The 25029-nt window shown below is 51.7% G+C and overlaps 9 protein-coding genes across 9 annotated transcripts; 4 read left to right on the top strand and 5 right to left on the bottom strand.

Annotated features, from left to right (window-relative positions):
- Positions 1 to 96: 96 nt before the first annotated feature.
- Positions 97 to 1166, bottom strand: COCMIDRAFT_98048 (uncharacterized protein; the record flags this gene model as incomplete). The annotated part of the gene is made up of 3 exons (XM_007690805.1): positions 97 to 611; positions 666 to 908; positions 977 to 1166. 3 exons carry the CDS (start codon positions 1164 to 1166, stop codon positions 97 to 99), a joined length of 948 nt encoding a protein of 315 aa, XP_007688995.1.
- A 1013-nt stretch (positions 1167 to 2179) lies between these two features.
- On the bottom strand, positions 2180 to 3912 carry COCMIDRAFT_27192 (uncharacterized protein; the record flags this gene model as incomplete). The annotated part of the gene is made up of 4 exons (XM_007690789.1): positions 2180 to 2828; positions 2884 to 3144; positions 3199 to 3637; positions 3693 to 3912. 4 exons carry the CDS (start codon positions 3910 to 3912, stop codon positions 2180 to 2182), a joined length of 1569 nt encoding a protein of 522 aa, XP_007688979.1.
- Positions 3913 to 4719: 807 nt separating this feature from the next.
- Positions 4720 to 6067, bottom strand: COCMIDRAFT_98077 (glycoside hydrolase family 5 protein; the record flags this gene model as incomplete). Its single annotated transcript, XM_007690804.1, has 2 exons — positions 4720 to 5418; positions 5510 to 6067. 2 exons carry the CDS (start codon positions 6065 to 6067, stop codon positions 4720 to 4722), a joined length of 1257 nt encoding a protein of 418 aa, XP_007688994.1.
- Positions 6068 to 6720: 653 nt separating this feature from the next.
- Positions 6721 to 8367, top strand: COCMIDRAFT_98109 (glycoside hydrolase family 88 protein; the record flags this gene model as incomplete). Its single annotated transcript, XM_007690803.1, has 4 exons — positions 6721 to 6767; positions 6817 to 6904; positions 6982 to 7456; positions 7550 to 8367. 4 exons carry the CDS (start codon positions 6721 to 6723, stop codon positions 8365 to 8367), a joined length of 1428 nt encoding a protein of 475 aa, XP_007688993.1.
- A 686-nt stretch (positions 8368 to 9053) lies between these two features.
- Positions 9054 to 10891, bottom strand: COCMIDRAFT_98024 (uncharacterized protein; the record flags this gene model as incomplete). Its single annotated transcript, XM_007690802.1, has 3 exons — positions 9054 to 9819; positions 9866 to 10301; positions 10348 to 10891. 3 exons carry the CDS (start codon positions 10889 to 10891, stop codon positions 9054 to 9056), a joined length of 1746 nt encoding a protein of 581 aa, XP_007688992.1.
- A 1696-nt stretch (positions 10892 to 12587) lies between these two features.
- COCMIDRAFT_6185 (uncharacterized protein) lies at positions 12588 to 13739 on the top strand (the record flags this gene model as incomplete). The annotated part of the gene is made up of 3 exons (XM_007690778.1): positions 12588 to 12854; positions 12907 to 13242; positions 13302 to 13739. 3 exons carry the CDS (start codon positions 12588 to 12590, stop codon positions 13737 to 13739), a joined length of 1041 nt encoding a protein of 346 aa, XP_007688968.1.
- A 940-nt stretch (positions 13740 to 14679) lies between these two features.
- On the top strand, positions 14680 to 16738 carry COCMIDRAFT_98086 (uncharacterized protein; the record flags this gene model as incomplete). Its single annotated transcript, XM_007690801.1, has 4 exons — positions 14680 to 15580; positions 15633 to 16405; positions 16461 to 16522; positions 16570 to 16738. 4 exons carry the CDS (start codon positions 14680 to 14682, stop codon positions 16736 to 16738), a joined length of 1905 nt encoding a protein of 634 aa, XP_007688991.1.
- A 1010-nt stretch (positions 16739 to 17748) lies between these two features.
- Positions 17749 to 19998, top strand: COCMIDRAFT_37666 (uncharacterized protein; the record flags this gene model as incomplete). The annotated part of the gene is made up of 1 exon (XM_007690793.1): positions 17749 to 19998. One exon carries the CDS (start codon positions 17749 to 17751, stop codon positions 19996 to 19998), a length of 2250 nt encoding a protein of 749 aa, XP_007688983.1.
- Positions 19999 to 22432: 2434 nt separating this feature from the next.
- On the bottom strand, positions 22433 to 25012 carry COCMIDRAFT_37665 (uncharacterized protein; the record flags this gene model as incomplete). Its single annotated transcript, XM_007690792.1, has 10 exons — positions 22433 to 23137; positions 23194 to 23583; positions 23642 to 23766; positions 23819 to 24135; positions 24187 to 24225; positions 24275 to 24456; positions 24563 to 24619; positions 24672 to 24748; positions 24822 to 24917; positions 24982 to 25012. 10 exons carry the CDS (start codon positions 25010 to 25012, stop codon positions 22433 to 22435), a joined length of 2019 nt encoding a protein of 672 aa, XP_007688982.1.
- Positions 25013 to 25029: the final 17 nt, after the last annotated feature.

Here is a 25029-nt window from a genome sequence, read left to right as displayed (position 1 = left end):
CATCAAGACGAATGATACATCTTCAACCATCTGAAATCTCGAATAATCGCAGAAAACGCTCAAAATGCACAACGCCAGCAAACTAACCCCATCCTCTCACCAAGCAGTCGTACCCCCATCAATCTTCAAATCATGCCCCGTCATATAACTACTCGCACCACTCAGCATAAACAACCCTACCGCCTTATACTCCTCGGGCGTACTCAACCGTCCTAGCATACTATTATTCTCCCACTCCTTGGGATCCGCCTCGCCCGCATCGAAATTCGCCTGAACCATCGGCGTAACAATATGCCCGGGACTCAGCGAATTAACTCGAATGCCCCCAGCTCCATCTTCGTTCTTCCTTCCCCACTCCATAGCCAAGTTGCGTGCGAGCTGAATGACTGCGGCTTTTGAGGAGTTGTATACCGGGGCCAGGAAACCCCGGTTGGCGATTGTGCCGCTCATGGATGCGACGAGGCAGATTGAGCCTTGGATTTTGTAGCGTAGCATTTGGCGGGCGCATTCGCGGGCGGTGAGGAAGACGCCCGTGAAGTTTACGTCGAGCATTTTGGCGATGTCTTCTTTGCGGAAATCGAGGGCTGGGGTGACTTGTTGGACTGCTGCGGCTGTGGAACGGGTTAGTTGGTTTGTGGTGATTGCTGGATATGGTGTTCTCTTACCTGCAATGAGACCATCAAGTCTTTGTTTTTGATCCGCAATATCTTGGATGCATTTTTGAATGGCATCGTCGTGTGTGACGTCAACGGTATGGTATTCTAGACCTGCGCCATTGGAGCTGTTTGCTCGTGCTCGTGCTTCTTGAAAGGCTTGGGAGGGCTCTGGTAATCGATCGAGACAGTGGACTCTACCGCCAGCTTCTACGAGACCTTCTGCCATACATAGTCCGAGGCCATCACCTCCGCCTGTCGAAATGTTAACATCAATCACAAATACACAGTGGTAGCTGTAGAAATCGGACGGAAGGTTGTACCTGTAACGACAAAAACTTTCCCTGAAAGATCAAAAGGCCCCAAACTCTTCTTCTCCCCGTTCTCAACCTTGTTGCGCTGAACCTGAGGCAAACCCGCGTCCAGATTCGACGCAAATGCCCTGCGTTGAAGAGATGCTGCAACTGGTCGTACGCGGAACGCTGGTGGAACTGGACGCGCAAAACGACGCATCAACATATTCGAAGAGCGTAGAACAGCCATTATTCGTAGTATTCGTTGGAGAATTAACTTAAAAGACGGTAGTAAAGGAAGAATATACAAAGCGAATTTACAAAGCCACCACAGTAACTAAGAAACAGGATGACCCGGAGCCTATTGTACAAGCAACATCTCATGACAATTACAACATGATGTAATAGCACCTCATACGCGTCCCCTTTCCCCCCTTCGGCCTCACAAACACGAAAAAAAAACATCGTGCCTTGCAGCCGCGGGCCATCCCAAAGGTACCATTCCATTTTCCTTCTTACTACCCTTGCCTGACGCAGGGCCAGTCCCGAAACACCGCTTTCCAGTGGATCACCCCGCCAAACAAATCAAACCAAATCGAATCACAATCCCGCGCAGCCCGCTGCACGTCTTTCCCATGCAAGAAATCTTACTTTCGCCAAAGTTGGATTGCGGCGTAGTTGGTTCAGAAAGTGGGTCCTAGATGTGCGAAAATTGCAGGGCTGAGGAGCCGCAGAGCAAGGGGGGGTTTGTGGGGGTGTGTGATTGGATGGGGGGTTGGGGTACGACAGGTCGACATCATTGTGATCTAACATGGCATTTTTGGCCAAACTGGTCATGCGGAATTGGGGGATTTGTATTTGTGCATCGTAGGGGAGATGTAATTGTTGTGTCGGTGTGGGGAATGAGCATGAATCGTGTCAAGCTATTTATGTCAAGGTTCCGCGGCGTTCCATGCTTAGGTGGATTTGCGTTATGTTGACGATGCTAGAAGAGGGAGATGAGAGAGGGAGAGGGAAAGTATTCCGGGCAATGATTTTTCTGGTGTGATGTGATGCGCGGATAATGCTCGCGGGAAGTGGCAGCTTTTCTCGGCCTGATGAATGTTGGAAGTTGGTAAGAGATGTCAGGCGTGGAGTCGTGCACTGCGATCCTCACTTAGCCATGTCCTTGTCTTAAATAGTCGCATGCAACACGGAACTAAACTCGCATTAATTAGATAATCCACTACGTTCTCACCTCGACTCCCCACGCTCCATCTCGGCCCCATCTTTGCCATACACATCCACCCCCACCATATCCTCATCACTCTTCATCATCTCCCCAACAGCAAGCGCTTGTTTCCTCTTCTCACTCATTTTATACAAATACTGCATAATCAAAAACGTAGCCCAACACCCAACAACAAAGCAAATATTAACCGCATACCCTTTCGTCCATCTCGGGCCCTCAACAATCGGAAATACCGTAATGGGATAAAATGAAAATACCGCCCACCCGGCCGTCAGCATCGCCCCAACGGTCACCGCGCGTGCTTCAGCATCATCACGCAGCGCCATGTTGATAAAAGGCATGAGTATGGGTGTTATCGCTGCTGATACGCCGAGAAGATAATAGCAGGCAAAGTGGTAACCCTTTGGTATGTTCCAGATCAACAGGGAGATGTTTGCTATGATGTAAATGGTTTGGACAATGGAGAAAATGGACCAAAGCGGGTACACCATGCATAGCGAAGTTGCGAGTATAGCAGCGAAAACAGAGACACCTTGAGCACCGGTAGGGATTGTGTTGATCTGCGGCACAGTGTATGCACCTGGGTGCTTGGCTGTGAGATCTTTGAGCCAGATGGCCATTTGTCCGTGGGGGTAGGATGAGGACAAGAAACTGTTTCTGGAGGTTAGTGGGGGCTGAGCTTGGTGTGAATAAGATGAAAACTTACAAGGTGTAGCAGAGGACGCCCATATAAAATTCCCAGCGAGTGAATGTGCGCTTGGCTACCGTCCAACTTAGCTCTTTGCTAGGCTGCACACCTGCGTTGACCATGCGAGACCGAGCTAATTCATGCTCTTTGGGCGTGAGCCACCATGGCCTCTTGCTACTTGGGAGACCGGGGAAAATTAAGTACCCGGCTAAAGCGATGGGTAGGGATATCACCCCGTCGATGATGAATAGCCAGCGCCACCCAGCCATGCCACGAACCCTACAACATGTCAAAATGAGGCACCTTCCAAAGGTCACAAGCCCAGTAACTCACCCGTTGAGATTCTTATAAGCTGCGGCTTGAAGGTAGCCACCAAACATGACGGCAATGTTGTTAGAGACGAACCAGACTCCAGTACGCTTAAACACCTCTTCAGGCCTGTACCAAGAACCCAGAACGTACGTGGTGCCGGATGCCACGGGAGTTTCGAGTAAACCAAGTAAGAAGCGAGTGCCATATATATCGTTTCTACTGCGCATCTGACTCTGGCAAAAAGTCACAATTGACCAGAGTACTTCCATGGTAGGTAGATAGTACTTTGCGACTTTCGGTCTAGAAAGAAGCAATAAAGAGGGAACCTGGAAGACAAGGTACCCGATATTGTAAAAAGTGTCGAAGAGCGAGTACTCGTTTCCATACAGCTCGAGCTCCTCTTTCATACCGGAAACGTAGGCGTTTTTGATGTTTGACGAGTCGAGCCATTTCAGGAAGACTGCGGGTGTTGGCTCTTAGTTTGTATTGGGAAATGTTCTCACAGAGTTACATACACATGAATGAGCAGAATGTCAAGAGACATGCGTCCATCTTCCTCAGAAGCTTCCTCTCTTCCGGTGGATAATGCTTAGGATACCATTCCCAGAGGTACATCCACGCCTTCCATGGCGATCTCTTGGGTGCCTCGGCTGGCGCAATGACGCTAGTGTCGAACCCGTCTGTCCTGTCGGAGATACCAGTAGTCTCGCTCCTAGGCTGCGTACCCGCCATCATTGTTGTTGTGTCGCCGCTGTTGTTGTTACGGGTGAGGTCGATATACCTCGGCACGACTTCGGGGAGAGGGGTGCAAAAAAGACGGGGCCCTTGTGAGATGAGGTGCAAACATTGGCTCGTACCCCAGAGTTTCGTCTAATAAATAGCTCCCGCTGTTGTGGACAAAGACTCGGGAATTGAGTGGGGGATCTGGGGGATCTGGGAAAACGGGCACCGGGTAATTCCTGTTTTTGGATGGCTACCGCGGGGACGGGCCCTTCGTATACGGCTATCTCACATCTGCTGCCGAGGACAGGAACACCCTTGCGTCAGGCAGCCACCAGCTGCCGGGAGGCTGACATGGCGACGGATAAAGTGTGGAGTAGCGAATTGAAGCTCAGACTTTTATGTGAGGAGGCTGCTTGGCGAGCGTGGCATGAATGTAGCGTACGTTTTTACGGAAGGGCTAGGTTCCTCGGCCCGTTGTTCGCCTAAATTCACTGGAGGAAAATTTTGATACAGGATGCTATGTGAAGAAACTATACATCGTACATGACGCATATTGCATCCTTCTTTGTCTGCTGTACGATGACAAAGAAGCTGACTTGCGTACATGACGCCATACATGCAATAGCTACATGGAGGATTCAAGCAGGATAAGATCCCTCTTTGAACTGCGTTATCTCAATCCCTTGCTTTATGTCACGTCACTAGGTTGAAGTCACGATAGGAGTTTATTCCAATATAGGTATGTCTTGCTGAACCACATTATCCTGCATCATGTAGGGTCAACCAGAAGTATACTAACATAGTCCAACACGCTGTCTCCTATTTCAAGGCGGCAATCATCTTGAACAGACTATTTTCAAGAGTGACAGGTGACCTGATAGCCGACCAGTCGTAGTTCAGTATACCCCAAGCTTCATCTGCCCCAACAAGTGTATTGGGCTGCCTATTTGGTCGCGTTTGAAGATAGAAGCTACCACAAAGCTCCCAATGTTGCCAGCCAACCTTGTACTCTTTGACCATCTCGACCAGACACTTGGCATATGTTGTTTGGTTCCAGTAAACGCCGTTGTTGATGAAGCCCCACTCGGAAATGACCATTGGAAAGACGTACTTGGTCGCAGGGTCACTGGCATTGACCGCCTGGAATCCACTCTGGTACCATTTTCTCTTGAACGTCTGGCAGTCGTCCTTCGTTCCCTCAAAGTCGTACTTGTGAATCTCCAGCACAATCTTGTTCTTCCACGCAAAGTCGCTTGAGACAAACGTAGCCTTCTTATTAGCAGTAGAAGTACCAGCAGTTCCGCTAAGCGTTTTGCCGAGTGGGATAGGGTCGATATAGGTATCGTAGGAGAGTCCAGAGAAGAATATCAGGGCATCCGGGTCAGCTTGATAGACGGCATTGGCAGCACTCGTCATGTGGATGTACCACGTGTACCAGTCTACAGGCTCAGCGCCCTTGGCGTTCCGCAGCTCATTGCGTAAACCCATCGAGGAAAACGTGGGCCAATTTTCCTTGGCCTGAATCGATTAGCTTTAAGCAAGGGTGTTGGCCACGGAAGGTACTTGCGTGTTTCGCCATAAACGCCAGGCCTCGCTTCCATTTTTAAACATCAAAGTACTTTTCTCCAAACCAACCATTTCCATCGTTCTCGCCGCAGCACCAGAAGGCCTTGCTCACGTGGTTGTCAAGGTGGAGAACGATACCTTGGCGCGCTAACTCTTTGGCGACGGCATCCCAAACCTGCAATCTAGTGGTATTTTTCGTGAATTGCGGATTGTTTTTCAAGATGGAGTCCAAAACCTTTGTTCCATTAGTACCAGGAATAGATCTTAGGACGCTCCTCTCCAGAGTCTGATTAGGGCTATTTGCCAAGTAGTCGTCCACCATCTCAATCGCAAATGGCATCCGCACAGAATTAAGACCGAGCTTTGGGAACCAAGATACAATTTTTTCGATCGAGGAGTGTTGAAGGCCCTCGGGTATCATGATCTCCTGATGGCCCGGCCAGTTCGTCGACATGAAGTGGAAGACATTTCCATTAGCGTCGATGATGTCTCGACCCTTGGTGGATAACGGAAGTGTAGGAGCTACCCTTTTTGACTCGTGTTGTGGCACAGCAGAGGCCAAGGATCCCAACAGGAGTCCCCAGATGATGCAAGAAAACATCATGAAGACGAAGATGCGAAGGATTTGACGAGGCCCCCAGCGGCATTTCTACCCTTTTACATACTGTCTATAAGCGAACCGTAATCTGGGGATAATTTAATTTATAACGGTCATACTAATTATTCCGTGTATCAAGTTAAGCCTAGGGTCCCCAGACGTTTTTCATAGTAGCGTGACATGCTGAACGTATGTCAACGGCCATGCTCAATCTAGTAGGGATTATCTCAAAGTCACAGCATTTACCGAAAACAGGAGCAAACGACAGATGCAAACTTCGACTGCGGTGACGTTCCTGTAGCGGATGGATTACCTTGGCCGTAAACGGGCAGGATCCGGGCATCGGAACAATGCAGATCCCATGACTAGTCGTCAGCCCAACTTTGTTGGAACGAGATAGCCCGACGTCGTTGGAATAAGCCACGAAAACATGCGCGCGTCTACAAATATGAGTTTGGTGCCTGAGGGAGCTACTTTTACTGGCATCTCCCCCTTCACGTTTCTTTCAACTCGTGTGAATACCCTGGGAACTATTGTTTGACCCATTTTGAACATTACCGCATTGAGGGGCCGTTTACACACCCAATCAGGATATCATCACCACACCTATTCCAGCCATAGTCAGATCACGCGTGTTGATTACCAAGAGAGAAAAAATGGGTGACGCTGTACAAGAAATTAACGGGATCGCCCCAGCCGCAGTGTAAAAAGCACTCTGTTCAAGCTGATGACCCCTACTCACATTTCCCCAGTATCAAAAACATCGACCTCAGCGCCATCTTCTCCGAAAATGTCCTTGCAAAAATCATCCAAGTGGCCCAACGAGGCCTAAAGAAACCAGTTGCGTAACCCTCTTTCCCCCACTACCGACTACCAAGTCAAACTCCCAATCCAACTCAACCTAACAAACCCCCCAGGCCCCTCTACCCTCCTACCCCCACACAGTCCCCCAGACAGGCCCCAACGCCGGCCGCTACGAAGAACGCGAATCCCTCTTCTGGACCTGCGGATTCTTCCCAGGAAGCATCTACACGCTCCTCGAGCGCTCCATGAAATACCCCCAAGCCCTCTCTGTTCCCCCTCAACTCCGGCCTACCATGCAAGAATACCTCTTGAAACTAGGCCGCCACTACAGCGTCGCCATCCGTCAAATGTCCAGCAGAACAGACACCCACGACATGGGTTTCATCGTGCAACCGGCCCTGCAGCGCGACTGGGAACTCACCGGCAACAAGGAAAGCCTTGCCGCTGTCGTCAACGCAGCCGAGGCACTGGCATCGCGGTACGACGAGCGTGTGCAGGCGATTCGGAGTTGGGACACTGCAATCAACGATCGCTACAGTATAACCGACATGGAGGAGAACTTTCTCGTCATAATCGACAGCATGTGCAGTGCGTCCTCCCCTCTCCTCCTCTTCCTCTTCCTCCTCCCCCCTCTTTTCCTTACTTACTTAGTCGTTTATTTCTAACCAAAAAAACCCCAAGACCTCGACCTCCTCTACTTCACCTCGCACACCACCTCCTCCCCGCACCTCTCTGCCATAGCAACAACCCACGCCACGCGCATAACCCACGAGATCCTACGCCAAGACTACTCCTCGTACCACCTCGTCAACTTCTCCCCGCGCACGGGGCTCGTGCAGGCAAAAATGACGAACCAGGGCCATGCCGACGCGTCGACGTGGAGTCGCGGCCAAGCGTGGTCGGTGCTGGGCTTCGCGCAGACGTATGCGTGGACAAAAGACGCACAGTTTCTGGCGACGGCGGTGGGGTGTGCACGGTATTTTCTCAAGAGGTGCAGGGAGGGCGAGGGGAGATGGAGGGCCGAGTTGGTGCCGAGGTGGGATTTTGATGCGCCGGTTGGGGAAGGGGATGGGGAGGAAGAGGAAGGGGAAGGGGAAAGGGGCCCGCTGAGAGATGTTTCTGCAGGTGTGATTGCGGCGAATGGGTTGTTGATTATACATCAGGCGCTTCAGGGTTTGGATGCGGAGACTGCGGCGGAAATGGGCGGTGGAGTTGATTTTTTGGAGACGGCGCTGCAGATTGTGGCGCAGACGATTGAGTATGCGTATGATAGCGACATGGCGCTGTTTGAGGCGCGGGGCGAGGGAAAGGTGAATGGGGGTGCGAGTGGTGGGGAAGGTGTGGTGGTCAAGGAATCGTCGTTTGATGGCATACTGCGACACAGTACGACGAACTGGAATGAGCATGCGCACCAAAAGTACAAGGATCACGGGCTTGTATACGCCGACTACTATTTGCTGGAATTCGGCAACAAGCTGTTGAGGGCAGGGCTAATTTAGCGGCTTTCTCTTATCTTTTTCATACTATAAAAAGAATTATACATAGCAATATTTCATATTTACTACTTTGATACTACATGATATGAAAAAAACACACACATTTCGCTCCTAACGATGCGTTTGGCAGTACTAAACAAAACGAGAACCCTATAAAGTACAATCGCTTGGATTGCTGTTTACATCGAATAACATGTACAAAAGGCTTTTGCAGCAAATGTACGTTACATGCAAGGAAAACGCTAAACCCATCATCCCATTCCATCCCATTCCATTCCATTTCAATCCAATCCGATCCAATCCGATCCAATTCAACCGAATTCAACTGAACTCAATTCCATTCCATTCAATTCAATTCAATTCACGCCAATGTACGCCTCCACTCCTTTGTTTCGCCTGCTATAACAGCAACAACAAGAACCAAAATCTCGCTGTAATGCAACAAAGAGGGAAGCCACATTTTCGATAATGTGAGTGTATGTTTGTGACGCCTGCAAACTCCGCCAATGGATAAAAGCACGCAAGAAGAATCCCATGGTCTCGTTTGTCTATACCAAGTCGCTTGCAATGCTAGAAAGGACAGATGAAACGAGACAAGGATATGCCCCTCAATGCGCCAGAAACCAGAGTCTATAGTTGGAAAACGGGAGACGAAGAGCTAATAATTCGAGGTCAGAGGCGGGGCGTGTTTAGTGGTCGCCCTCGTCAATCTCTTCCTCTTTGCCACCAGCTGTAATGGCGATGCGCTTTTTGGGCTCGCCCCATAATTGCTGGAGGACTTTCTTCTTTTGGCCGTCTCGAAGGTTTTTCAGAAATCCATAGGTTCCTGTCAGGTCGTTGAGTTGTTGCTCCAGGCCGAAGCTGTTGCTCTGTGCCCGGCGGATGAGGGGGCTAATGAGGTTTTTGCGCGCCTTGTCCAGTTGGTCTTTGACGGAGTGGATGATTTGGATATGGCCCTTGAGCTCAGACTTGTTGATCAAAGTGGATGCGCGGACATCCTTGAGGAGCTTCAGGTTCCTCTCGTACTTTTTAATCTTCATCTTGTTGTTGATGGTCATGCGCCACATGGACGCGAGGAACTCGTCTTTTCTGTTTGCGAGCGAGTCCTCTTCCTTGGCAACAGAGCGATGGAGGTTGTGGAATTGCCGGTCTACGCTTTCGAAGAGCTGGAATAGCACGTCTGCGCGCGCAAGCTCGTTTGCAATGTTCTCTTCTAGCGTGGAGAGGAGATAGTCAAATGTGCGTTGCAGGGTGGCTTTGGAGCGCTGCTGGGTAGTGTGGCCGAGAACATCATTTACCACACGCCCTATCGCAGTGGGGGAGCCATTGCGCTCAAGCAGGCCAATCTTACTCAGACCACCGTGCACGTTTCCGATGATTGTATCAATCACACCAATCTTGGGGCCTTGGATGCTCTGCAGCTCGCGCTTGGCCCACTCCATGGTGATAAGGATGCTACAATCATTAGTGGGTGTGTGAGCGTCGAGCGATGTATACCTACGAGTCCATATCACCGTCCACATTTGTGAAGAAGCTCGTAATCTTCTCAGACAAGATCTTGAGGCTGTCGCCCAAGTCGTCGAGCTGGTCAATAATGACCGAGGACGCCGACATATTTGTCGCTCGAACGCTCTCTCCTAAATCTTGGACAGCGATACTTGCCTCTGCGAGCTCGCGCGACCGCGGTATTACATTTTCAGACGCGTAGAGAAGCGGCTCAAACTGCTTGGCCATGTTGGCTACGTTTGCGACGTCTGGAATTAGGCTGGCTGTCCAGGGCTGCAGAAGGATCCATGACAGCAGGACAGTGGCAACGGTAAGAATGACGTTTGCTCTTGACTTGGTGAAGATGTGAAGGCCACTGGCAAAAGTAGAAATGGTGTCCTCAATGGGTGCGGTACGAAACTTGGCTTCTCCTCTGTAAGCAAAGCGCATGACTAAGGCTGTCAGTTTCTACAGCGCGCATTGATGGGGACGACTTACAACCCTCTGCTGGACCGTCCTGGTCATGATGCGACAGCTCCAGCTCCTTTCCTGGGAGCGCGCATGGACTTGGGGTGGGCGGGGCGGGGTGGTCGTCGGCGACGACGACGAGGGCGGGACTCTGGAGGCGCGAGGCGATGCTGGCGGACAGGAATCTCTGTTCTTCCTCTGGTATGGGCTCTGGACTTGTGCGCGGCGTCTGCTTGTATGGCGACTCGGGCAATGGTATGCGCGAGGGAGTGACTTCGCGATCAGTGCGGTAGTCGAATGGCGACCTGGAGGGGCTGTTGCGCATTGCGCTTTCGCCCAGCAGCGACTTGCGGTACCAGTGGTTGCTGGACTGTGATTTTTGCCATGCCGGAGGGGCCCAAGGGCCGTCCGACTCGGTCTCGGAGTCTGGGTCGTCCTGGGGTACGCTCCATCGCGACGAGTGCATGTTGGAGCGGCTGCTGTAGGCCGAGTGCATGCTGCGCTCGGGGTCAAAGGCCTCGAGCGAGGCGCTGAGAGAAGGGATGTCGTGTTCATACAGACTCCCGCGGTCCATTGTGTCAATCATGCTGGGGTGCGCCGTGGTGGGCTGCAGTTGCTGTATCGATAACGGAGGGTGTGGAGGGGAGGAGGCTGGTGCGCAATCGGGATTACTGTAAGTACGCCGGGTCCACTAGGTCGAGGGTCTGCGGGTCTGCAGGCACACGGGGAGCACCCTTGTGACGCGACAATCGGGGCGAGCACCTTGCAGCAGTGTCGAGGGTGCCTAGCGCTTGGGGCAAGTGAGATGTTGGGAGCAGGACGAGAGAGAGAAGCGGGCGGGAATGCGCTCATGGTGCGAGTACAGTACCGGCTGGGCTGGGCTGGGCTGGAGCGGGCCCGTCACCGCTCTCTCTCTCTGGCATGCGATAAGCTAATTAGGCCGGGTGTGCAAGATCAACGGCGGCCAGCGTGCTGCCTGCTGCCCACTGTCCACTGCCCACTGCCCACTGCCTACCGCTGCAGCGGGGTGAAACAAGAGTGGCTGGGCTGGATGGTCACATGGTTGGCTGTCGTCTCTCCGGCCTAGTGCGGGGAAGACTGATGGCTGCTGGCGGATTGCCGCTCGCCATGATGCGCCCGCCTTGCACTTGCACGCCTACGATGCATGCCGCCGCCACGACAGGAGCTTAAAGACACTCGCCATATTACATGCATTCTTACCCTCTCCCTCTCCGACTGTCGTGGTACGCCATGCGGGGTTGCGCCTCTCCCATTGGCTCCAGCCACAGGCGACACGCCCAGCGCGCGGGGGGCAGGTGCTATGCCAATGCTACTGCGAGTACAGCGGGCGGGCGGGGGCACGGGCGCTGGCACTGGCACTGGCACTGCCATCGCCCAGGCTCACTGCGCTCCACGTCTGCCCGTGTACAGTGTACATACATGTATGTCTGTGTATGCAAAGTCCCGCCCCGCATCCCCGCCATTGCCTACACACAGCCCAAGACACGCACAGCCAAAACAAAACAAAAAAGAACGAGGCCATCGGCATCGGCCTTGTCCATGGCAGTGCGATAGAGGGACTGATGGTGGCGTGCGATAGGCAACGCTAGCGCGGTCGGAGCTGCCCCAGCAAAAAGCAATAATCATGTGCCCTCCTCATACGTTGAGCGTTGCTCAATGCGCTTCCCCAAAGCCCACTTTAGAATGCGCGATAAAGAGAAGACTGGATATTTTTTATCGCGGTAAAAGCGGCGAAAAAGCCCTCACTGGCGACATGGGCTCCAGGCTGAGGGTAGGGTAGCATGTCGGGATGCTTGAGAAGGAAGGACAGAAGGAAACAATATCCATGACTGTAGGAAAAAAAACTGATGACGAAAGACGTTGAGAGATGATGCGATAGACTTGGAAGACTGTTGACCTGGTAAGAAAGAAATAGCAAAAGCTGAGAAGCTCAATCGTGACCTCTCGTCCTTCCGCACACTCCGGTTGAGGGTGCTGCAGCTGCTGCTGCAGCAGTAGCAACAATCGCGGTGCCAACTGTAAGAAAGCTGTAGTCAGTCAGATGCGTTAGCTGAAACCTTGCAATAAAAGCATGTGCTATGCGGCCGTTTGCAGGCCGATGTTGAAGCTGGTAGAGGGATCATAGCCTGCAAGCTGCTCTTTTTTACTTGACGTATGGCGCACGGGCCGCCCGGCGCGACATTGGCCGGAACTGGAATATTCAGCATCGTCACTTTGCAACTTCGCCGCCCACCACACAACACCCCACGATGCCACCGAGATTAAGTATTGCTGCCTTCACGCGACCAATTGCCTTCCGGCCGAGGCCCCAGGTGCAATGCCCTGCCCGATCAGCACTTCGACTGCCATCGGCTCAATGGCGCCTGTATTCTGATTCAGCCAAACCGCCCGCCGCGGACCGCTCCAAGCGAGAAGATGCAAAGCCGATTGAGCATGTCTCCGAAGAGGCTGCTGCTCTGGCAAGGACCATGGGCGAGGAGGGACCTGATCTCAGCCAGGGCACACCAATTGAGGATGTGAGGTCACCGCCCAACATACGCGGCCGCAGATATGCTGACAGCCGACTAGGTAGTCAAAGGTGACAAGGCCGCGCAAGAAAACCTGCCCAAGATTATGCAAGACAAGCTCAGTTCTCAAAAGTTCAACACGGCACCAAATGGAGCGCCAAAGGGCTCACGATCATACTCGACCATGACGACTCAGACCAACGCCAACAGTGGATTGGATATGGGCCTAATCAATGCCCAGAACGCCTCAAAAGCACCCGCCATACCAGGTCTCAAATTCGACATGCCCACTCTACCACTACCAAAAGACGGTCATGTCAAGCATCGCCATGATCCAGTAGTCGACCAGGTTACCAATCTGCTCATGCGACACGGCAAGAAGAGCGTTGCAGAGCGGGTACGTCATTTCGGTACTACAACCTAGCGTACATACAGCTAACAACAAGAAAAAAACAGAACATGGCATTGATCCTCCAACACCTCCGAACATCGCCTATCCCCACCATCAACCCCTCCAGGCCACTGCTTCCCGGTGCGCCCCCGCCATCACACCTCCCTCTCAACCCCGTCCTCTATCTTACACTGGCCATTGACTCGGTCGCACCCCTGATGCGCATTCGAAGTCAGAGAGGTGCAGCCGGAGGAGGTGTCGCTCTTCAGATTCCTGTGCCTCTGGGCCAGAGGCAACGGCGGCGCGCAGCCATCCAGTGGATCATGGCGGCTGCCTCAAAGAGGAGGAACATGGGCAGTGGAAAGAACAGCTTTGCCCAGCGAATTGCGCAAGAGCTTATTGCAGTAGTACAGGGCACCAGTGGTATCTGGGACAGGCGCAACGCCATTCACAAGCTGGGCGTTGCAGCGCGAGCCAACATTGTGCTTCCTAGGAAGAGGTAAAAGTATAGGTTAGCAAAGCACAACGTGCCGTTCGTAACGCACCAATGTACATTATTTCTACGAGTGCTCCGGCTAGCGACTGGGCGAGTACATATCTCTGCATACGGCGTCATGGGTCAGCACAGCCACATGCACACTTGCTCCACGCGGCCCCGTATTCTGCCACGGGCTCCTTTCACATGTGATGCTTGGACGAGGCAAGACGAGGGCTGGGACTGAGATGCCCACGCGACAGCTAGCAAAGCGATGTTGTGCCTGTATAAATAGTAGAGAGTCGGAGACGCTTCCTGTTCTGTTGCGTGCCGCATCGCCCGTCCCTGCGCCAGCGGCACAGGCAGAGGGCGGTGGTGATCCTCGCGTGCCAAGGCTTGTCAAACCGCCAGATGCTGGAGGGACGGATGGTCCGATGCCCACTTCCTACCGCCTAGACCAAGAGCACCCGCGACCGTCGACTCGCGCTGACTGTCGCCGCCCCCAGGAGCCCTCTTGTCTCAAGCTTGCTCTTCCTTTTCCATATGTCGTCGGCATCCATCAATCTGCTAGGGAACAACTTGTTCTCCGACAGCGGTTAGCTACATACAGTACGACGGATCGGCCCGCCATTGCTTTCAGCTACAGTCTTTGGAATTATTACCCCACTGCTGGCATTAGTACCATCACGCGCTCACCCCACACACACACACATACCCTGACCGGACCGGCCAGCATTTGGGACGGGGTGGCTGGCATCTGTAGCCCGCACATCAGACAGCAGCTAGCTGTGCCTATGATGCCATAGCACAACTCCAATTGACGCCCCCAATCACCCCAGCTACCCCGCGAACACGACTACCATCTTTTTGCGATAATTGCCACATTGCCACGCATCACGCCGACCCCGGCACACGACCCTGAGCCCACTACCGCCTCACCACGCATCGATCCTGCACCCACCGCTACCATGGCCTCGCTCGAAGCTGCCATCGATGAGGAGATGAGAGAGGTTGTAAAACTCCTCGAGGGCAACCAGAAGCCCGGAGGACGACGCGCAGAAAGCCCGACTGCGCGCGCGCAAAGCCCCAACCCACTTGCTTCGCCGGTTCGCAGCATGTTAGACGTTGATTCGGGACCGCGCAGGAGCTCGAGCCGTGGGAGCACTGGCATTCCCTTTGCCATGCCCTCGTCGCCTCGCAGAGTGAATCCTGAGTCGGCATACAAGTTTGAAATGTTGCCTTCAATCGACGCGCATGCCATGCCCAAGAGAGTGTCGCAAGGCGGCAAGCTCGATGCTTCTGCAAAACCTCGTGCCATGTCAACTGTCTACGGCAGCTCGGCTGGCTTTCTGGGCTCCTCAAACTCAAGGGACCGACACAACTCGCTAAATGGCCCTCTGGGTCGGTCAAAATCTGGATCTCCAGGCCCTCGTAGATCTGCTTCTCCAGCAACGCGCATGCTAAGCCCGCCCCCGCCCACTTCGACTTCGAGCAACAGCCTTATGACCGATTCAGGCAAGCGTATCGACATGGACACGGCGTACCGAAAACTTTCCGACTCTGCTTTGGCGCGATCCGAGGGTGGGCTTTCTTCACTTCCCAACCGTAAAGGCTCAGATCCTATCAAGGGCACATCGACTGCCCCAGGCGGAGGTGTCCGTCTAGCCACAGACGATGACGGCGAAGACAGCGCAGCTGTGGAGAGCAGCGAAAATGGTTCTGATAGTTCAGAGTGGGAGGATGGGTGGAACGGGACCAACAAACGAGAACGCGGCAGGCAGCGATCTAGGAAAACTTCTGGAGGCACAGACAGCATGGGCAGAGAAATCATCACAGCTAAGAGCTTGTTGGCCGCAGCAGAGCAAGAACGTAAGTGACACGTGCAGCCAAGCTCTTGCATTTGACTACTAACCCTGCATAGGAAGGGATGTTGCTGTCTCCTACAAAGTGCGATCATTGCTCGAGCCTTCTATAAACGTCACTGGTCCTAACGGCGAGAGAATGTCTCGAAGAAACTCGTCCGGTGTTGTACACCCCCACACTAGTTTCGACCAGGGAGGTTCTGGCTTTTCTACACCAGTTCACTCCGATCACGAGGATGAGCTCGCTGAAATCAAATCAGCTCAACAACTTTCACTGAATATCTCGCCTATTCAGTCAAGCCCAGAAGCTCATCGCTGTGTTCGACAGATCATTAGGGGTAATTACGTTCAGTTTGCAGAGGACGCTACCAAAGGGTTGAGGAGGCAGCGTGTATACCTTGTGTCGACCGATCTCAGTGATGAGGCTGCATACGCTTTGGAGTGGACAATCGGCACAGTCTTACGAGATGGTGATACCCTCCTTGCTGTCTACGCTGTTGACGAGGAGACTGGTGTTGCAACGACTGATGCTTCTGGGGCGCCTATCAGCCAAGGTACCACTGGGCGACAGGAATCAGACCACCTCAAGAGGACTCTGTCCAACCACGACGGTCTGACACAAGCAAGGCCCGGGTTCTCAGCATTGTCAAACTCAATCATGGCCACTGAAGCCAATGTTGGTGCCATGGGCAAGGCTGAGAAAGACAGATATCAGGCATGTGTCGAGGTTTCCGATCGATGTGTCAAATTGCTGCGAAAGACTCGTCTTCAAGTGCGTGCTGTGGTCGAAGTATTCCACTGCAAGAGCCCCAAGCACATGATTACTGAAGTGGTGAGTAGCTCCGGATTGTATGAAGTGCTGCACTTGGCTAACAGTCCATTGATAGATTGATTTCTTGGAGCCAACTCTTGTGATTCTTGGCTCTCGAGGGCGGAACGCTCTCAAAGGGTAAGTTTTTAGTCCCGCCCCTGATTCATGGATGCTAACTCCGGCAGTGTTCTGCTCGGGTCTTTCAGTAATTACTTAGTCACCAAGTCGTCGGTGCCAGTCATGGTCGCACGAAAACGGCTCCGGAAACACAGCAAATACAAGCGGCAAAACGTACGGATGTCCAATGTTATCCAAGGCTCCAATGACCGACTTGCGAATGCGAAGATTGATTAAATGTTTGTTGAAAGATTTGTCATTAATGCGTTTCGGTTGGAGTTTGTGGCGGCGGCCTGAGTTTGCGAGCCTGAGGATTTGAGTTTTGGTGTTGCGAAATGTGTGCTGTTTGGCCATTGAGGACGACGCCTGCTCTGGTTGGTAATCGCTGAGTCTGGCAATATCCTTCCAACTATCGGTCTCTCTACACTCTTTGGGTTAAGTGGCTTCTCGTTAATCTATCGGAATACGCGTCCCGATGGTGCATGAAATGCTTTGAACTTAACCGCGACCATGACCGTGACGATCAATTGCAACACGCCCTCTTGTCGTGGCTTGGTCTATTTTTTGACTCTGTAGAGACCACGACATCTGTCACGATGCCTCTGCATGCAGCTCAACACATTCGGATATTGCCATGCCGTGTAAAATTGCAGTACTGCGCAGACTATTTTGCTTTTTTTCTTCTAGAATTTCTAGCGCCAGGCAATCATACTGCAACCAACCGTTAGACGAGACAGCCCCATGAAGCTGCATGTTTCATATCGTGTATTTCCTTTTTTCCTTATGACAGCCACTTATTCCGATGCTTTTGCCGACGTCATGCTCATGGGTTGCCGTTACGGCAAAGGCCCGTGCCATCAGACAGGACAACCCGACTATTTGGATCATTCAAACCCTACTAACCTTCACCACATTGCACTACGCCTCATACAACCTAATCTCTTGTCATCAGATATGCCAAGCCCTCGTGTTTCCCCGCAAATACTCAATGCGGTAGTCGGTGCGCCTGTGGCGTTGGTGGGCTGATAGACGACGATTATGCATGGCGTCCACTTGTCGCGTGCTCCCAGATGGGCCCAAGAGTGAGGATACGGCTGTGTATCGGAAGGCTTTGTGTGTCCCGAGGGCTCATGGGTCAGAGGGTTGGGATGAGCGGCTCAACGTCAAATAGGTCTCTTGCCTTGCCACGAAGCATAACTTGTGCATCAAACACCACTACTACTTTTCCAACACACACCCACCAGGAAATGTATATTCATATGGCTTTGCAGACATCACCTCAGTGGTTCGCCCGTTTCGGACAGTGCGAATTCATTGATATTGATGAGTCCAACCTGGATACATCAAGTCTCCACGCCAGACTCATCAAGCCCTCTACACGAGATGCTCTTCTCAACCGACACAAATGGTCAGCAATACCATGCGAAGACGACATCGATGCTGCCACACTCTTATCCGACCTCGGACGCCTAGCACCCTCGGTAGTCAAGGAATTTATCCCAAAGGAGCATTGCGAGAGCACTTTTGCCTTTCGGCTCATAAACGATATTGGCTTTCACGGGGAGGAGGGAGGATACATTGCTCTTAGCTATTGCAGAAAGCATGCTGCAAGTACTACCCCGAGAAAGGTTCTGACACCAGTCGGAGATCTTCCATTCGGATGGCTGAAGGAGGTTGAGCAATTCCCACTACCGACTACTTCTGCACTTTTCCAAGCCGTTATAAGAGAAAGGGGCGTGGGTGAAGGGCTGTGGTATGACCAAGTGTGCATCGGACAGGACGACGAAGTCGAGAAGAATGCAGCAGTCGGAGTCATTGACAATGTCTACAAGAATGCACGAGCAGTCATTGTAGTACTGGACGACATTGTTGTTTCGCCGGACGAAGAACGGTTTCTACGTTACTACGTTGAGCAGTACAACTACTCTCAAGTGCCTCTGGATCAACAACCAAACTCTGGACTGCAACCACCTTTCATGCAGCAGTATGAGATGTTCAACACACTGGTACAACGCATTCTGTCTTCTGAGTGGTTTGACCGCGCATGGTGCGCCCATGAGATGCGAATGGGTCAGAGCCATGTTTTTCTAGTGCCATGTTTACGGCATTACGAAGATGAAGTGCAGACAGTCGTACGATTTACCGGAGCCTTCTTTACTCATCTCCTGAGTCTTGCGAGCGAAGTCATCCACTTCACACCAACCCTCTCCGCAAAGCTTCGTTCATTGTTGGACTTTTTCCAAAAGCAAGACGCATTCATCAAAGGAGACCTCGCTGTACTTCGAACACCTGACAGCCAACACTGCCCAACTTCGAGAGAAACATGTTCCATATCAATGGCTGCCGACATATTTCGCATGAAGGCCGGAGGAAATCCGCGTCTACCAGAGTACCAACGAAGACTGGACGCGAACCGAGACAAGACCAGCATTGCGCTAAACGCTTCTGGTTTGCCTTTGGCCCTGGCTCCTCCAAACCCATTTTCGAGGCCCAATCTTGAGGACGAATGCCTTCGCTCGCTGCTCCTAGTTGGAATTGCAGCACGAGACCCTGTTGCACTCTGCACCATTGGCACACCACTACAACTCCATGACGGATCTACCTCATGGCTGTGTCGACCAACGTCTTTGGACGTTAGCTCCTCTCAAATACCTCCACACTTCCCCAGACACACGAATCAGTTGGTTCAAGCGACCGACGGCAGAGCAGAATACGCACAATTGGATCTCATCTTCCTAGACCTCCCACACCGCACCCAGCCGAGTGCTTCTTTTCCATCTCACGTTGCCCGAGCACGCATGCTCATCGATCTCTGTGTCCAATATCAAATACCAGGATCTGGACTATGGGGCTTCTCTCAAGCACCTAATCACCCGCGCACGCCAGCCTTGCGCAACATTTTTATTCAAACACTAGCCTGTATTTTCCAGTGCGGGCCACAGTGGGTGGTAGATGTCATCTCCAGCCTTCAAGAGTCCAACGCGCCCCGCATGGAACCCTACACCATTGAGGTGCTACTGAACCCACACCTCATCCTGCAAAATTACATTTTACTTCCTGAAGGACAGGCTGCAATGACGGCACTCGTGCATTTTCTCTCAACTCTAATTGCATCTGGGATCCCGTGGCCTTCAGGCGCCTCGGAGCGCACACATGGTCCCCTCATTATTTCCGCGCCCTCCTTCTCGGCTCAGTATGATTACGCCGGCCCACCCACACAAGGGAGCAAGGCTATCATTTTTGCCCCTTTTGAACACTCCAAGACACTGCTTATTGCCGTACCCAAGGCCGTACAAGGGTCAGAATACAGTGCCCTGGCACGCGGTTGGATTCTAACCAGCATGAATCCCTACACTGGAAGCCCTAAACCTACCGTCAGCTGGACTTTGCAATCTAAAGGTGCTATCTTTGGAGATGTGAATTTCAACGCTAGATTGGCTACTAGTGGGGAGATGGACGTCAGGAACCATCGAGTGTATGGGCCTACGCGTCGTTGAGCTCATTCTTTTTTTTCCAAAATCTCCTTCTCTTGATTTGGCGCTCTTCAGCTTTACGAAATCTTAATGATACCTATTAATGACCACTATAGATTGATAACCTTGCACTTATAGACTGGGACTTGTAGACTTGTTAGAACATTTGTATATTATTATCACCTTTCATGTTACAATACCAAATTTCAATATTCCATACCTGCTCCATCGCCGTTGATGCATCGCCGTTGATGCACGTATCTTCGCCTAGTTCTCGCTATTCCGTAAATCATCTTGTCTTCTGCCGATCGAGTAACGTTACCCCCGGCAGTTACTCGCCCACGCATCCATCCCACCACTGAGTCAAGATTGACCTTGTTTTCCAGCATTACCCAGCAAAGCCTCGTCCCAACAGCCGAGGTTACATAAGACGTATACTATGTGGTCCATCTTCACCCCTTGCCTCCCCTCCTCGTGACGCAACACCATCATACGTACCTCGGCCCAAAACCCTCAAATCCACCGACGTCACGAAGCAACGCAAATCGCAACCACACAAACGCCATTGACAAAGCAACCGTAAAGATAATGATTCCTAAGCCTCAGCCCGATATATTTAGGCATTGCGTGCTCTCAACACGTCTTTTATCTGTACCACACATCTCATAATTCCTTTCTTTTCCAAGCCTCACACCATCTCAACGTGAACGACAACAACAAAAAATAAGAATCAAGAACAAATGCATCATCAGGCACAGCCTCGGTACGCTAACCTCGCAACGCAGCCTGATTCGACCACACACACCTACACCATAGTATTGGACCCTTTCTTGGCTTTTCTTCTCCCCGAAGCCATCGACCTCGCATCGACTTCCCTCAACGCCCTCAGCGCTTATCCTCATTCTTTCTTTTGTTGAGGCCAAGTCTCCACATGCACGCTCTCGTCATACGAGCAACGACCACGAGTAACGAGTAACGACTATAACGACTCCTCACCCGTTTCACAGCATGCCACACTGCCACAAAAAAGGAAAAGCAAAAGAAGGGTTCCACACCTTCTAGAAAGTACCTGAATCCTGATCCACTTCCCCCTGCATCTCACATCAATCCTTCCAATACACACTACCAACCCCCGTCCCCATCCACACATATCCACACACACCTTCACGAGTCAAGTGCAAACCCGCATCCTTCATCCTTCGATGCATTACGCAACACCCCCAGCCATAGAACCCCCATCGAAGCAAAAAGCAAAAAACACCATCCATATCCGATCAGCCTCCCCCACCCTTGGCCCATAAATTCCGCCCAGAGTAAGAAAAAAGCAAACACAACCTCCACACATGCATGTGACAGAAAATCCCAAGTATCTGAAACACGCACACTACTCTCCTCCCCTCCCAGCCCCACACCTACTCTATCCGTAACACACACAAGCACACAGGCTTCAGACCCCAACCACCGTCAAACGTCAAGATGGAAAAAAAGAAGGAAGAGAGAGAAGAAAAAAGAAAAAATGTGACCATCGTGCAATCGTGCATATACATACGCCAGCCATGCATCTCGTCAGCCAGCCCCCCAAACCCCCCCCCCTCGTACGCCCTGAACATCCCGAGCTTCCCGCATGTAAGGCGTGTTTGATCATCCATTAGCTACCACCATATACATATCTACTTTACCTCAAGATTCAAACTATATACTCCGAAATATCCATCGGGCGGAAAAAAAAAAGAAAAAAGAAGAAGGCCATAGTAGACTCATATAATTCAACCACCCACCGGGACTAGCCAACCGGGATTCTTCCCCCCGAGAGGAAAGAAAATGGGAGATCAAGGGATTGGGGACGGGTATATATGTAGTTATATACTATAACTTGGTGTGAACTACATATTTCCAAAAAAAAACATATCGATTGGGAGGGTAAGGGGGGGGGGGGATTACGTAGACCCCTCCTCCTCCTTACTTACTTACATGCCTTCCTTCCTTCCTTCCACTCGTTATCCCGGAACCCCCCCTCCCCCTGTAGTAAAAGGCTGGGCGATGGTGGTGGTGGTTCCTTGATGTTTGACGGAGCATGTGTACGCATCGACTTACGCACGTGGCAGTGATACAGATTGTACAAGGGTGAGGGGAGGGAGGGAGGGAGGGAGACAGGGGGTTGGTTTTGTGTGTCCCAACTCGCATACATGCATGCAGATGCAGTAAGCAGTAGTTAGCCCGTAGACTGAGATTAAACGTCAAAGCCAAGCAAAAAAAAAGTAAACAAGAAAGAGGAACAAGTATAATAGCCATCACGTAACAACAGGGGAAAGAATGTTACAATATCATAACTATTGTATCAATATTTCACACACATATATGCCATGTGCCATGAAAAAAAACTAAAATGTCTATCATGCTCTTTTTTTCCCTTCCTTCCACCCGGTCCCGATACTTTGTTCGAAAACGAATGCGAAGCTTACGTACTCTCCTTGCCGAGGGGAATGAGTTCCTCCTCGATAAATGCACGAGGGGAATATAGCTTTGTACTACCGTACACAACTCTTCGTTTCGGACCGGTACCAGCTGCAGCGCTGGTGCGCTTAGCCCACGCCTGAATGTTGGTCTCCTCGTCCATACTGCCACCACCGACAGGAAAGACAATGGCTTCGGAGAAACCCTGTCGCCTTTGTCCAAATGTCGCATCGATTCCACGTCCGACAGTACTTTGCTGGTTCCGCGACTGGCTTGCAGGAGGTAGGGTGCCTCGTGCATTGGCAGATCGGGGGTCAAAGTAGAGGTAGTTCTCTGTCTTGTTGAGCGCGCTGGTCGTAGCATTTTGAGGATCCATGAGGGATTCTGTAATTTTAGTAATTGTGAGATCTTGGTTGGCAGGCAAGTATGATTTGATGCCCGAAAGCACGCCTTCAAAGTTGGCGCCCAAACCAGCTTCCTTGAACCGGTCCGTTACCCTTGATGAAAGACTGGTGAAGCCGCCGAATAGCTGTGAAGATACCTGAGCAGGCTGTGTAGGAGCGGCCGTCGAGAGATTGCTCATTTGTGTAATCTGGCGCACTGTTTTGATGTATGCAAGGGCTTCCGTATCTACGCCGGTAGCTTTGAGGGCGTTCTCGAAGCCTTCCAGCTCAGTGCGCGACACCTCTTGTTCCGTCTTCAAGTACCACTATAAATTGACCATATTAGCGCAATCATGCAATTCCTTTAAAGTGCGTATCGTACCTGCAAGAAGAACCTGAATTTATCCATGGGATCATTTCCCTTGGCTGGATCTTTGAGTACTTCCATGACGGACGACTTGGTCTGCTTTTCAATCTCTTCTTCTAGTTGGAAAAACTCATCGAGTTTGCGTTCCTTGATGCCCTCCATCACAGCTTCGAGGATAGACATGTGAGCTTCAATAGTAGCCTTCCTTTCTCGCAGTTCTGGCAGTTGAGAAATTGCGCCTTTGAGATGTGCTGCGAAATGATTGCTTTCTCCTGAGAGGTCATCTAATGACGATGACCCCGTCTTCTTGGTAAGGGCGTCCGCATCTTCTGAGTACTTCGTCCATTCGTTTGTCACTTCTTCTGCGACATTTGGGAAGGGCTGCGAAGCATTGCGGTTCCAGAACTACATATAAGGGACAGTTAGATACTTGGTCAAATGTGACTTATGGATGGGTACTTACGTAATCGGTTGCTGCCAAGTCGTACGACTGCTTTTTGGTACCGGCCTCTGGCTTGTTCTTGTCCTTTGGAACAGTCACTTCGATCTTGTTCAGGTGGAAATTGCAGACGTCGTACACGAGACTCTCTACATGCTCTAGTCAGCTTTAGCCTTGATATGTGGAAGGTGTCTGGCGTACGATATATCCAACTGTGACTGAACATTGGATTGAGATCGGCGTTCCTGTCTACAATGACGAGTAATGGGCGGGAGGCTGTTGATGATGATGCAAAGAGGCTTTCCTTGTTGTTGAGCACATGATCGCGCAGCTTTCGGTCGAGCTTGGCAGCAATGAGTTCGGCAGCGCCACCACTAGGAGCTCTTATGATTGGGACAACGGCCATGGTAGCGACGACGGAGAAGAGCCCTGATACGATGCGATCCATATGCTCATCGAGTTCTGCATCTTCGGTTTTAGACGAGTTCAGACGATAGTAAGACTGATCAATGTTGAGACTACAACCGAGTGAGTGTGAGCGGCGCATACTTTTGGAAACACAAACGTACCTGAACTGATCATGTCCCAATGTAACAAAGTTGAGATACCTTGGGTCGGGTTAGCAATTGTTGGATCTCATTCTCCAGCGTCTCGTACTGATCGTATATCTGCGCGAGATTGCCAGCAGCTTCCGGCATGGTGGCCAATTCGGCGCCCCATGATTCTAGCAAGTGGCGGGGCACACTAGAGAGAAAGTTGATGTATGCGGGGGTGTAGAGGGCGTCGTTCATATCCTTGGTGACAAGGGCTAGGTTCTCAGCAGTGGGTGCCATGAGATACTGGTGGGGGTGGTCAGTCTATGCTTTGTGGGGTTGCCATATCACCAAATGCTAGCGCGTGTGCAATGGGATGCGCAGGGCATTTGGTAGGGACAGGGTTACTCACAATGCCAGGTGCTGGGATGGGGCTCCGGCGCGACTTGAGATTCAAGTGCACGGTGACCTGTATGGTGTTCAGTAGACCGTTATAGTGCTGGGGAAGAGTCAGTTCATACTCCCGCCGCCCTCAGGTCATTGACCCGCAGAACAGAGCTGACGACGGCTTTGGCAGCATCGTCGTAGACCAGAACACCTATTTGGACAGCAGTCTCAGCACTTGTGTCTTCAGAGTGGCAGGCCAGCGCTATGACGTTGCGACGACTTACGCCATGCTATGTCGGGATTCGTGGGCTCGTTGGACTCGTCCTGAGCGGCATCGCCGTCGGCCGGGGGGTTAAGGTTGAGCAAACGTTTAATTGAGGCTAGGGTGGTCCTGTCAGTGGTGCTGGCAATGGTGCAGGCGAGAGAGAGAGAGCAAAGACGTGCCTATCTGGCGGTCCCGCAGTGAGACGGCCATTGTGTTCTAATGTGTCG

Source organism: Bipolaris oryzae (assembly GCF_000523455.1).
Source record: "Bipolaris oryzae ATCC 44560 unplaced genomic scaffold scaffold_85, whole genome shotgun sequence".
Classification (NCBI taxonomy): domain Eukaryota; kingdom Fungi; phylum Ascomycota; class Dothideomycetes; order Pleosporales; family Pleosporaceae; genus Bipolaris; species Bipolaris oryzae.
This window is presented reverse-complemented; position numbering and strand designations above follow the sequence as displayed.